Below are 13,510 nucleotides of genomic sequence, written 5' to 3'. Positions count from 1 at the left end.
CTATTGCCTTCAATCTTTCCCAGCATTAGGCTCCTTCCTTCTCATTAGGTGGCCAAAGTATTTGAGTTTCAACTTCAGGATCTGGCCTTCTAAAGAGCAGTCAGGGTTGATCTCCTCTAGGACTGACCGGTTTGATTGCCTTGCAGTCCAAGGGACTCGCAGGAGTCTTCTCCAGCACCATAGTTCAAAGGCCTCAATTCTTTGGCGCTCAGTCTTTCTTATGGTCCAACTTTTGCAGCCATACATTGCAACTGGGAAGACCATAGCCTTGATTATACGGGCTTTTGTTGGCAGGGTGATGTCTCTGCTTTTTAGTGTGCTGTCTAGATTTGCCATGGCTTTCCTCCAGAGGAGCAAGCGTCTTTTAATTTCTTGGCTACAGTCCCCATCTGCAGTGATCTTGGAGCCCAGGAAAATAAAATCTGTCACTATCTCCATTTCTTCCCCATCTATTTGCCAGGAATTGAGAGGGCCGGATGCCATGATCTTGGTTTTCTTAATGTTAAGTTTCAACCCAACTTTTGCACTCTCCTTCTTCACCCGCAACAAGAGGCTCTTTAGTTCTTCTTCACTTTTTGCCATTAGAGTGGTATCATCTGCATATCTTAGGTTGTTGATATTTCTTCCGGCAATCTTAATTCCAACTTTTGATTCATCTAGCCCTGCCTTTCTCATGATGTGCTCTGCATATAAGTTAAACAGGCAGGGTGACAGTATACAGCCTTGCCGGACTCCTTTTCCAATTTTGAACCAATCAGTGGTTCCGTATCCAGTTCTCACTGTTGTTTCTTGACACGCATATAGGCTTCTCAAGAGACAAATAAGATGGTCTGGTACTCCCATCTCTTTAAGAACTTGCCACAGTTTGTTGTGATCCACACAATCAAAGGCTTTAGCATAGTCAATGAAGCAGAAGTAGATGTTTTTCGGGAACTCCCTAGCTTTCTCCATGATCTCAGCTATTTGCAAAGGTTCTGTAGGGCTGTAGGGCTTCATAGAACCGGTCAATTTCATCCTCTTCAGCACCGGTGGTTGGGGCATAGACTTGGACTACTGTGATATTGAATCATTTGCCTTGGATTCGTACTGAGTTCATTCTGTCATTTTGGGGATTGTATTCCAGTATTGCTTTTCCTGCTCTTTTATTGACTATGAAGGCTACTCCATTTCTTCTGAGGGATTCTTGCCCGCAGTAGTATACCTGATGGTCCTCTGAATTAAATTCACCCATTCCTGTCCATTTTAGTTCCTTGATTCCTAAGATGTCGATGTTCAGTCTTGTCATCTCTTGTTTGACCACGTCCAGCTTTCCTTGATTCATGGATCTTACATTCCAGGTTCCTATGGAGAAAAAATCTTTACAGCATCGGACTTTCCTTTCACCACCAGACACATCCACAGCTGAGCGTCCTTTCGGCTTTGGCCCAGTCGCTTCATTCTTTCTGGTGCTACTAGTACTGGCCCTCTGCTCTTCCCCAGTAGCATATTGGACGCCTTCCGACCTGAGGGGCTCATCTTCATATCGTTTTACCTTTACCTTACTGTCCATGGGGTTTTCATGGCAAAGATACTGGAGTGGGTTGCCATTTCCTTCTCCAGTGGATCACATTTTGTCAGAACTCTCTGCTATGACCTTTCCGTCTTGGGTGGCCCTGCACGGCATAGCTCATAGCTTCATTGAATTATGCAAGCCCCTTCGCCACGACAAGGCAGTAATCCATGAAGGGGCCTTAAAATATACAATCAGTTAAATTGTTGAATCCTGAAAAAACATTAAATTGAAGATAGATGGCAGTTAATCTTCTCTTGTCTTGAGTGAAACCATGAAATTCATTGCTATGGTTTCACTCGCTGCTTTCTCCTGATAGTTTGGTCTTTTATAAGAGAAATAATGAACAATGACCCAATAATTGTTTTAGTTGTCTGTTTTTATGTATTCCTTGATTAAATATCAGTGACAACAATGGAAACATTCTGGACATTACGTTTGTCAGACCTTTTATTTGTCTGTGTTACGCTAGATAAGACTGGTGAGATTTCAGGGCAGCAATATTTTATGACTTCATTTAGCCATAACCTTCAACAGAAAATTCTGTCATGTTGCTAATTTAAGTCTCATCTTTTCTTTTGCAACCTGTGCTCTTGCTTGGAGATTTAAAATGCAATATGGCACGAGCACTTTAATTTGGGAAAACAACAATAGAGGTTGAGACATACATTCCATATTTCAAGTATTTATGAGCTACAGGATTTCCCTGCAGCAAAAACAGAATAAATTCAAATTAAAAAAAGAACTAGGTTACAAATTAGACTTTTAAAACACAATATTTGTTATTCAGCATAGGTTCAAAAGGCAAAAGTAAAAGTTTTTTTTTAAAGTAAAAGACAAAAAAGGTGCTGGGTTAGAAACCAGGAGAGAAGTTCTAATCTGGTCCCATTTTAGGCATGAGAAACCAGCTGGATGTCTTTGGGCCAGTCAATCTCTTTTAGCCCAAATCACATCACAAGGTTATTGTTAGGGGGAAAGTATCCTTGCAGCCTTGAGTTGTATACAAGGTGGGGAGGGGGGGAAAGTGGTATAAATATCTTTTTAAAAAGTAAGCTTTTAAATAAATTTAATTTTGATAAATAAGATGTTCATTCAGGAAGATTTATTTTAATATTGTATAAAACCCAATTTATGTTTATTAAATAAATATACTATAATTAGTTAAATTTGATTTGATTCTGCAGGAAATAATTAATCTAGCAATATTTTCTGTTAGTAACATAGAGCATCCTTGTTACTCTCCAGTTATTGTACCTTTAATCTATTTTTCTTTCTCTGAGTTCCCAAAATATTTAAGACTAAAACATATAGGTAGTCCTTGATTTACAACCACAATTGCGATTGGAATTTTGGTCACTAAGTGATGCAGTCATTAAACAAGTCTTCATACGATCAAACTCAATTTTTTCTACCACAATCAATAAGAAAGATGGTTGTTAAACGAATCACGTGGTCGTTAAGTGACTCATACAGTATGTTTGTTAAGCAAATCCAGCTTCTCCAATTGATTTTGCTTGTGAGAAATCTGGGGAGGTCACAGATTGTGATCACATGACTTTGCAATATGCTGTAACCTTTGTATATGCAAACCACTTACCAAGTGCCCCCAAATTGCAACCACATGACCATGCAGGTGTTCTGATGGTTGTAACTTCAAGGATGGATCATAGTCTTTTTCCAAGACCATCACAACTTCGAACCATTGTTCAACAAATAGTTGTTATTTATTGTGCTAATTCTAAAAAAAAAACCTTTAAAAAGGAAATTGGAGCGTGTGGACTTCATTTTAGATTTAGATTTTGATGGGAAAGTTGCAGTCTTTGCTTCTATGGCAGGCCTAATCTGGATTACATTCCCAGGACTATACTTTCCTTTTTCAAAGCCAATTATGCAATTACACAACACCACCTGACTAGGCTTTTGGGGAACTTGGACGGGCCTGATTAGGATGTAAACATTAAGAAAATTAAAAGAGGATTCCAGGTCTGTAAGATAAAACCTTGCATAGCCACTGTATCACTGCTAAGAAAGCTACATGGTCTGTAAGCTATCAGGAGTAAAATTTGATTTGAAGGTTTTACCTTTTTTAATGATATGAATGATGTTTTATCTGACTTAAGCTATTTACTGAACTGGTGAGCTAGAAACAAGGGAAAGTTTGCAGCATTAGTTTTATCCCAGTTCCACTGTTTTTTAAAAAAAGACTAACAATGAATTAAATTGTGATTTCTTACTTTTAGGCATAATTCACACATGTCCAAACATCAGATAAACCAAAGACCTTCAAGTATGGTCAGTGAAACATCTACTGCAGTAACTACATCCACTACGGATACAAAACTTGGATCCAAGGTAAATTTGAGTTTTTAATGAAATTTGAAAAATGAAGCATATTAAGAGAATGAAGTGTACTGCGGGGCATTGTGCCAACTGTACTATATTAAACCCATAGAAGAAATTCATGGATGTGTTTAGATTTGAATTAGACATATCCCTCTTACCTATTTTCTGTGTTCTTAAAGACGTATAGGGGGTTGATCCTAAGCGTGCATTGCTCTTGTGCTCTTGTGCTAAGCATTTGTTTAAAATATAGTTTGGTGCTTGGACTTACAGTTTATTCATTGAACATTGTAATTGTATGAAAAAAATCTAAATCATTAGTCTTAAAGGCATCTCTTATGTGGTGGGAAGCTTGATGTAAAAACTTCTAGGAAAACACTGTTTTATACCCCAGAGAGTAAATATTTTAATGAAAATGGTTAATACAAAAATAAGAATAACTTACCTATTATGCAACACAAACAGATATAGAAAAATAGTACACTGAATATTTTTATATTTTATTCTTACAAACCAAACTATAAATCTCCAAAAATAACTTGAAAATGTTCCCAAGAAAATTCTACTAGAACATCAAATAGCTAATTATGGCACTTTTGTATTTAGCTTGTTCTTTTTCATTGATGAACGAAAGTTTATATCAGGACTTTTGACAAGTGCAGGAGATCAGGAGAAAAGGCAGTTCAAATGAATACAGATTTATTGAATCTTAAGACTCCCTGCATTGATTTGAACTACTAAAGATCAAAGCAAATTGGCGGTAAATAAAAATCAACAAATTCAAGGTAACTTGGACTTAGATCTTTTCTGGGTACGAAGGAATTTGAGACTGATCACATGCTTGATCCCTCCCTCAAGCTCAGTCTGGTCATCTTTTGTGTCCAAAAGTTTCTTTATTCTGATCTTACTGGAACATTATTCTGTAGGTTCACATAAATATTAAAACAGAAAACTAGCAGAGATCTAAGTATAGATATATAAATATATGCAGATTCACTTAATCATATTACTAACTTAGCAACTGCAGTGATGTTGTTGACACAACTGTGTCAAGAAAAGTCGTAAAATGGGGCAAAATTCCTTTCTTAGGAATAGAAAATTTGGGATGAATTGGAATTGTAAGTCAAGGACTAGCTGTACTGCAGTTTTTTTTACTACCTCCCAGTTTGCAGAGATCAAGCAATAGGGTTTGAAGGACTGAAAAGTTGTGAATTTGTAATGCAATAGTTCATTATTATGATGTTGTCAAATGATTGCTTCTGCTGATTATTTTGTTAATACTTAGTCAACTACTAGTGTAAATTACACAACCAATAGCAGAATATAAGTTATTGTATTGCTCCACTGTTTCTTTGGAGTTAATCCTAAATATAGTTTGTACTTGCTTATCATATATATTTTTTTTTAGTTAGTAAAATCTAGCAATAAGGTTCATAGCTTTGGGAAAAGGGATCAAGCTATAAGGAGAAACCCTAATATTCCTGTTGTGGTCAGAGGCTGGCTTCACAAACAAGTGAGTATTATATTTTTTTTTAAAAAAAAAGTTGCTTTGATTTACAAAGAAGGGGGGATAAAAGAAGAAATGAACTAAACAAGAAAAGATAAAAAAGGAAATGAGAAAAGCGGATTATAATAACTATGAGGAAAATCATTCAACCCCTTTTTAAACACATCATTAAACTAAATCACACTGAATCTTTCTGATCAATCTTTCTATTACGTCAGTAGAGTCAGTTCACAGACATCATTCATCCGAAACTGTAAATCTGGGGTCATGCTGAAGAGTACCCTTTTATTAATTACACCCCATGTTGGTAAACCCAAAATTCTTCATAGTAATAAATTCCACTTTGGGGATGTACTGCGTAATTAAGAAGTATATTCCTGCCGTTAAACCATGCTGATACATTAACAAATTTATGGGTATGAAATTACAGTAGAACAAAAGTGGGACAAAGCATATCATATGAGGGTCTTCTCCATGTCTACTACATGTGCATTAATCATTTCTAACAAGATACCTGCTCTTCTTCCAGTATGCTAACTTCTTTATGCTAATTTCTAACTTTCCCTACATTCTAGAAGAGCTGTAAAACATTTCAGAAGTAGGCTTGATTATGATATGCTATGATAGCTGGCTCTTTTTAGCACATTTTCATACATTAAAGAGACACATAGTCATTCCAAATTTTATTTAGTTTATTTTTGTGTTATTTTATTCTAAGTTTTTACCAGATACATATTGTCATTTGTGTTTCAGGATAGCTCTGGGATGAGATTATGGAAAAGAAGGTGGTTTGTGCTGGCAGATTACTGTTTATTTTATTACAAAGGTTAGTTAATATAAATCTTTGTTTAAAAATATTTCTGCAAATGAGAAGTAACTGCATATTGCATCTGTTGCTTAAAATAAAAATAATAATTGTGTCTGGACAATATAGAAATCAGCTTTTTATTTCCCACTTACCATATTTACCATATATGAAGAGGAAGCTCCCCCCCCAATTCTTACCAGTTAATTTAGAATGCTGTGCTGCATTCTTAAGAATAAAAGACAGCTATTAAAAATAGTAGAGATGCAAATGAGTACAGCTATTATTAAAGTAAGCCTGAAGAATGGCTTCAGAAGAATTCCTTATCTAGCGGATTTAACTTTTTGTAAAATACAAACAGGGCTTCCTTCCTTAGGCAATTCATTTTAATTAGTTATTAATTTATTTAATACTGGTTTTATTCTAGCCTTTCCTTTTTTTTCTACTGAGGATTTTAACAGTTGTAGATACATCCTTGCTTATGTGCATGGATGTATACTGGTGTGTCATATACTCACATTTGTTGGCAGAAGGAATCTCCAAACTGGCTTCTGGTTGGCAAACTAGGGTTGACCAAGTTGGCACAAGATTTTTGCACAAGAAACACACAAGACATGCTCACATTTTTTCCCCATCTACTCCTTTTGGAATTTAGGTTTATCTTTTGTTTGGATGAATATGATATTTGAGGGAAGGTTATCCTTAATGGCTGTTGCATTTTATAAGCATGCATTTCTGATATTGCACTGACATATCAATTGTTATATATACTCCTCATATAGAGAAAGTAAGAATTACTGTTTATTTATTCAGGCATCGCATACATCTTCACTAGCACTCTTTTTCTTTTGAATACTTTTAACTTTGTGAGCAATGTTGCATGGTCCCAGTGAAGAATGCATAATTAGAGCAAACTGAAACATACAAAGGTTTGATCTTCTTATTTAAATGTGAAGTGGACACTTAATGCATCAGTTTGTGTTTTTCATGCACACTTCATTTCTCTCATATGTCAGCTCTACAATTATTGACATGATCAGGGAATTTGAATTGGTATGAAATTTAGTAGGGGAGGAGAGACAATTTCAAACCGAAAAATTACTATTCCATTCTCTGGATTAAGCTTTGCAGGATGAACTGAACACTGTTGGAAACAGGACATTGGACTATATTTTTTGATATTGTTGGGAAGTGATTTAAATTGAATTATATACTACAATGTATTTGCAGAATATTTAGCAATGTGGGCAGAAATTGGAATCTTCCTTATAGAGAGTTAGATAATATTTTTTTCTAGCTCTCCACTATTTTTTTTATTGGAAATGCAAAAGATTGAATCTAGGGCCTTCTGCATGCATGCATGTGCTTCCCCACTATATTGTAACCACTTAGTTTTTATAATACTCATTGTCTCAACTGGAAGATAGCATTTGGGTCTACTGAACATTTAGTACCTCCTGTTCTATTGATCATCTGTTGAAACTATCATGTGTATGTATTTTTACTCAATCACCTCAAATGAACCAGATAAGTCCTTCACTTACTATATTTAAGTTTTTGGACCAAGCAGTTAGTTTTGCTGTAAGTATATTTTGTTTTAATTTTTTAAAAATTGAAACCTGATTATTTCTTTCATTCAAAAGACAGCAGAGAAGAATCTATTCTTGGAAGTATACCATTACCTAGTTATGTAATTTCAACTGTGGGACCTGAAGATCATATAAATCGCAAATATTCCTTTAAGGTAAATTTACTATTTGCAAAATATATGGTTTCTTTTAAGCAACCAGATATGTTGCCTTTTTATATATGCATATACATATACATACATGCATGCATGCATACACGTATGTATGTTTCAAAGATTATAGGTCTCCCTTTATATTTAATGGAAAAATAGAATTGAAACAACTCTGTACCATTTCTTTAATATAGTTTTGATATTTTCTTGAAAAGAAGCTAGTTGATTTTCTGATTCATTGGGAAAACCTGCAACTGAAACAATATCTTATATGTCTTTGGGTAGATTTTGCAAAACAATAGGTTTTGGACTTTTCTTTTCCTTCACTGGGCCCTGAATTGAGCCAAGGCCCTGAATTGAGCCAACTGGCAAATTACCTGACAAATTCTAATTCTATAGTTTAGAATAATGTATTTATAAATATTATGTAGCATGTTTTAAAGAGCTGATTACATAAAGTGGATGGCATCTCAAATTCTGCAATAGTAGTCTACACAACTCTAAACCTTTACCCTTGTTGCATATGCAATATTTTTTTTCTGTTTATCATCATCAGGATTAGTTTTAACACAACTAGCATTAGTTTGATTGTATTTGGAAAATCATTTCAACCTATAGTTAGATTTAGGCTCTGTTGATATTAGTTAGTATAGTATTTAGTACTCTGGCTTAACATTAAAACCCAGAAACATATAATGCTGAGTTTTATAAGTACTGTACATATGAATTTATTAACTCTGAATGTATCTAATTCAGTGTTCTTAGCTTATTTGGTGTTCTTCAATACAAAAAGATTAAGTCCAAAAATGATTGTAAAGAGTGGGTGGAAATATCAATTTCTTTTGCACTTGGATTTTTTCCACTGCCAAAAGATTCCTATCAGAAAAAAGCAACTTTGTGAATATAATACATTTTACCTATTTGAAACAAATTAATAATTCACATAAGAGATGGTATATTGTGGTTGAAAGTATGTTTAATTAAAAAGAAGTCAAAATATACGCCATCCATATTTGTATTTTGCTTTCCAAAAAGAATTGGATGTTACATTATATATAACGCTAAACAGTGCTTTTTTTGTAAAAGAAAAAGGTGCCGGAACTCACACACGTCATACAACCCACCTTGCCTACCCTACAAGGTTCCATCCAAAAAAGGTGCCGGAACTCCATTCTGAGCGTTCTATGAGAAAAAAAGCCCTGACGCTAAACATTTTGGCTAAGTGTTTTACAATGGAAAAGTGATTTAAGGTAGCTACATGGCTATCTTCCTTCATTTTGTTTCAGAAAATTAGCGCTGAATGTGCTTACTTTATGTTACATAAACAATCATAATCTAAACCACAGTTCTTCCAATTGCAAAGTAGTTTGTTGGTTTCATTATGTGTGTGCATAATGCTAACCCACAAACTGCACCCAAGTGAAAAGTAATGCAGAGTGCCTCCAGAAGAGATAATAGATTTATTTATCTATAATATAGTCCCCAAAGTTTAATTACTATGGGTGGTTAATTAGGTGATATTACATTTTACCAGTGTAGATATTTTATAGAGGGAAGAAAGTGCCATTGAATTACCTGCAATGAATAAATATTTCTAACTTCGTCATAAAATATGTATGCTAAATTATTCCCTAGAAAATTGTACATTATTGATTAGTAACATAAATTACATGCTCCATATTTCACAGATATAAATGTTCAAATCACTTGTGATCCCTAAGATAAAAATAGAGATAGATGAATTAGCCTCCCTGACAATTTGCCCATGATATATACTGTGAACCTTGAGACCAGGGCTTTTTTTGTCATAGAACGCTCAGAACGGAGTTCCGGCACCTTTTTTGGATGGAACCTTATAGGGTAGACAAGTTGGGTTGTATGACATGTGTGAGTTCCGGCACCTTTTTCTTTTACAAAAAAAGCACTGCTTGAGACTAACAGTTTACAACAGTAAAACATAAAAACTAGTACATAATAAAAGAAAGGCATGTTGCAGGACCCATCCACAAAACAATGTATCTGATGGGAGACTAGAAGGTAGCATTTTTCTGCCACAGTGCCTAACTCTCTGGAAGATCATTGCTCCCAGGGCTGGGTTAACACTGATCTTGCTGGTCTTCCAGAAGAGCCTGAAAACTTGGCTTGCATCTGGTCTTGGGATCCCATGACATGGGAAAGGGACCTGCTAAGTGGCTGTATTGCTAGGGGAATGGAATGCACTCTCCTGCTGGTATATGGGGTTTGGTTTTTTGTAATGGTTTTTATTTTATTTTTTAAAAAATGTTATTTGGTTACTGGCATTCCTTGACTTACGACCACAGTTGAGCCCAAAATTTATGTTGCTAAGTGAATTTTTGCCCCATTTTACAACCTTTCTTGCCACAGTTGTTAAGTGAATCACTGCAGTTGTTAAGTTAGTAACACAATTTTTAAGTGAATCTGGCTTCCCCATTGACTTTGCTGGTCAGAAGATCACAAAAGGTGATCACATGATCCCAGGAAACTGCAACTGTCATAAACACATGCCAGTTTTCAAGCGCCTGAATTTTAATCATATGACCATGGGGTTGCTGCACCGTCGTAAGGGTGGAAAATGGTCGTAAGTAATTTTTTTCAGTGCCATTGTAACTCTGAATGGCCACTAATTGAACTGTGGCAAATCGAGGACTATCAGTATTTTGTTATATTGCTTTGGTGTATTTAACTTTATATGTCACTCAGAGTTATTTATGTGAATTGCATGGCTAAATTTACCAAATAAATAAAATAAAAAATAGATTGAATATAAATAGAGCAGTCAATGAAAATGAAAACTGTTTAAAAAACACAATATCAGTATAATATACAGTTCAAACCTCACCTCCATTGGTCTTTGTATAGCTGCAACCCCCTACAAAATAATTCACTTTTTACTACTTTATGGAGGTATGTACCTGTTGAAGCAAATCTCATTTCTAAGAGGTCATAGAGACCATAACAGAGACACTTGACCTTTGGACCCTGACCGATGTAAATTCTCACATAGTGGGTATAGATAATATCTCTAGATGGGATGAACTCATTGGATGGGATAGCTCTACCTGAAAAAGGCATTACTGCAGATAGCTAGGAGCCAAGCCATTGAGGGCATTAAAAGTCAAAATCAATATTTTGAATTGTATATGGAGACTGTAGATAACCCATTCAGTGCCTACAGTATATGGATAACATAGCTGTAGCAGCTTTCACTCTCCGTCATCTCAGGAGTTGCATTCTACACCAACTGCAGTTTTGATGTAGTCTCTCAAGATGACCCAGTGGAGAGTACATTGCAGTAATCTAACTTAAGGGTCATATCCACAGGAATTTCTGTTGCTAATGTTTATAACAGTAGCATACTCATGCATTACAATTTGCTATTCATAGGAAGAAATGGTGGAATAAACAAATTAGTTTTCTCATTTCTTTGGTGGAAAATGTAGTGTCTTAATGGATCATCCATAAAAGCAGTCTTTCAGATTGGTTGTAATGATGCATTTCCTTTCTCTCTTCTGTGTCCTAAGTCCTGAGCCCAGTGTAATTTATTTTCCATTGTTGTATCTAAATCAGTTTATGTATTAATCTAAATTATTCCATCTTTGAAGTCAAATGCTTCTGTCTAATACTTTGCATTATTCGTAAAAAAGTAGGCAGTTCTTTTCCAAATGTTTATTGTCACAAGTACTACTTTCAGAATTATTTATTCCTTGCATACTTTGGCTTTATTTCATGGATAATATTCCAATAAATAGATAGATATTAAATATTAGTAGTGCAATTCCATATATTTACTTAGAACTAAAACACCAGGATTTATTCCTATTGTCTTTCCCAATGAAGTAAAACATGCAACATCTCTTATTCCCAATGGCTTTCCATTTAAAAATTAGAGAATTTTTGTATCCCAGATTTAATGTAAGGTAGCGTGCCTGAAACACATTGGTACTTTGAAAAATACCCACTATTAACCCACCCTCCCTTCCTTCCTTCCTTCCTTCCTTCCTTCCTTCCTTCCTTCCTTCCTTCCTTCCTTCCTTCCTTCCTTCCTTCCTTCCTTCCTTCCTTCCTTCCTTCCTTCCTTCCTGAAAAAAACTTTTTTTGTCTGCAAGAATCTATAGAATCCAATTTTTATTCTTTATTCTGTAGCCAGAAAGCCTAGAGCCTACATTACATAGGCTAATTTGTGTAATATTGGTTTGTATCCTGTACTGCGTATGAAAACAATTAAAATAATATGTTGTACATTTCTTATCTTACGGGACTGCACTGATTTTTCTTGGATGGATGGAAAACTTAAAAGAAGATTGCTAGTAATTACATGCTCTTTCTGTGCTCTCTATTCAACTGTCTTCTTAACTGATTCCTTACTGTTTCCATTCAGGACTATCAATTTGATTTTATTCAGCAATCCTGCTGTTTTTTAGTTCCAAGTGTTTGCATGAGAAAAATTGTGAAGGATGGTATTTTAAGTGAACTTCAGAAGAGTTAAGATTCCATACAGTCATTTTATAAAAAGAGTGAATGACTGTTTCTAAGGGTTTGAATTTACACCAAATTCCTGTTAATGATTTAGGCTTCCATCTTTTTAACTTTTTCAACTTTGTTCTTGTTCTGTTCTTATTGATGTGTGCTTTGGGTTTGTTCTCCATTTCTTCTGTGCAATATGGGAAAGAGACTGCCTTTCCTTCTCCCTCTTTCCAGAATAAGGGCATCTGAATGCATGAATAGGTACCAAATATCACTTTTTCATCCCTATTGTGAATGTGTATGTGATGTATTTAAAAATGGTTATAAATTAGAACTATTTATCCCAATTTATGACTCATAAAACTCTTGTGTGCTTTACTGTTACTGTTTGTCTCTGCACTTACAATCATAGCTTTTTATGTTGCTTATTTGGTGTGCTGCTAAGAGATAACTGGCTTATATTTAGACATTGCTGTTTTATGCTATCAGTTACACATGGTGGAGATAGTCCTTCTAGTGGCAGGGTTTGCTGATAACATGACATGTTGCTTACTCTAATTGTGCAAGCTTGCTGGCTTACTCTGATTGTGTAAGCTTGTGGATATTGGCAAAGTTCTACTTTCTGCTTTTCTAACTAGACTATCAATGAAAAGGTTGTTTTACAGTCCCTCATCTGGAGAAAGTAGTGTATTGCATTAGGAGCCAATCAATATTATGATTGTATAGCCCATCTTAAAATGCAGAAAGCATATATATATATATGGTAAAGGTTCCCCTGCGCATGCTAGTCATTTCCAACTCCATCTCCGTTTCAAAGCCGAAGAGCCAGCGCTTGTCCGAGGACATCTGGCCGGCATGACTAGACACCAAAGGCTGTTCTGAACCAGCCCTCCTCTGGCCTTGTAAAGGCAAACCCCTATTTAGAAAGAAGAGACTGGAGAGCGTCCAAGGCTAAAAGGCATCCGCCAAGATTTATTACGCAGTTAACAAAAACACTAGAGCTTGTCTTCTCAAGCGGAAAAGTTGCTTTCAGCAACCAGCCCCTCCCCAAACACTCCTTTTATAGAGAGCTCAGGGCGTGGT

General features: G+C 35.4%; 1 protein-coding gene across 6 annotated transcripts in view; it reads left to right on the top strand.

Moving 5' to 3' along the window:
• The window catches only part of PLEKHA7 (pleckstrin homology domain containing A7), a 141,846-nt gene that overhangs the window by 77,866 nt on the left and 50,470 nt on the right, over nt 1-13,510 (top strand). For all 6 annotated transcript variants that reach the window (XR_014025094.1, XM_081317490.1, XM_081317491.1 and 3 more), the window contains exons 5-8: nt 3,790-3,901; nt 5,298-5,402; nt 6,150-6,222; nt 7,845-7,945. Coding sequence is in view for 5 of the 6 variants with exons in the window: in XM_081317490.1 (XP_081173616.1) it covers nt 3,790-3,901; nt 5,298-5,402; nt 6,150-6,222; nt 7,845-7,945 (391 nt within the window). In the remaining variant the exon portion in view is untranslated. The remainder of the gene's footprint in view (nt 1-3,789; nt 3,902-5,297; nt 5,403-6,149; nt 6,223-7,844; nt 7,946-13,510) is intronic.

Source organism: Vipera berus (genome assembly GCF_964194415.1).
Source record: "Vipera berus genome assembly, chromosome: 1".
Classification (NCBI taxonomy): Eukaryota; Metazoa; Chordata; class Lepidosauria; order Squamata; family Viperidae; genus Vipera; species Vipera berus.
The sequence above is the reverse complement of the archived record's forward strand: the minus strand, read 5'-3'. Positions and strand labels throughout refer to the sequence as shown.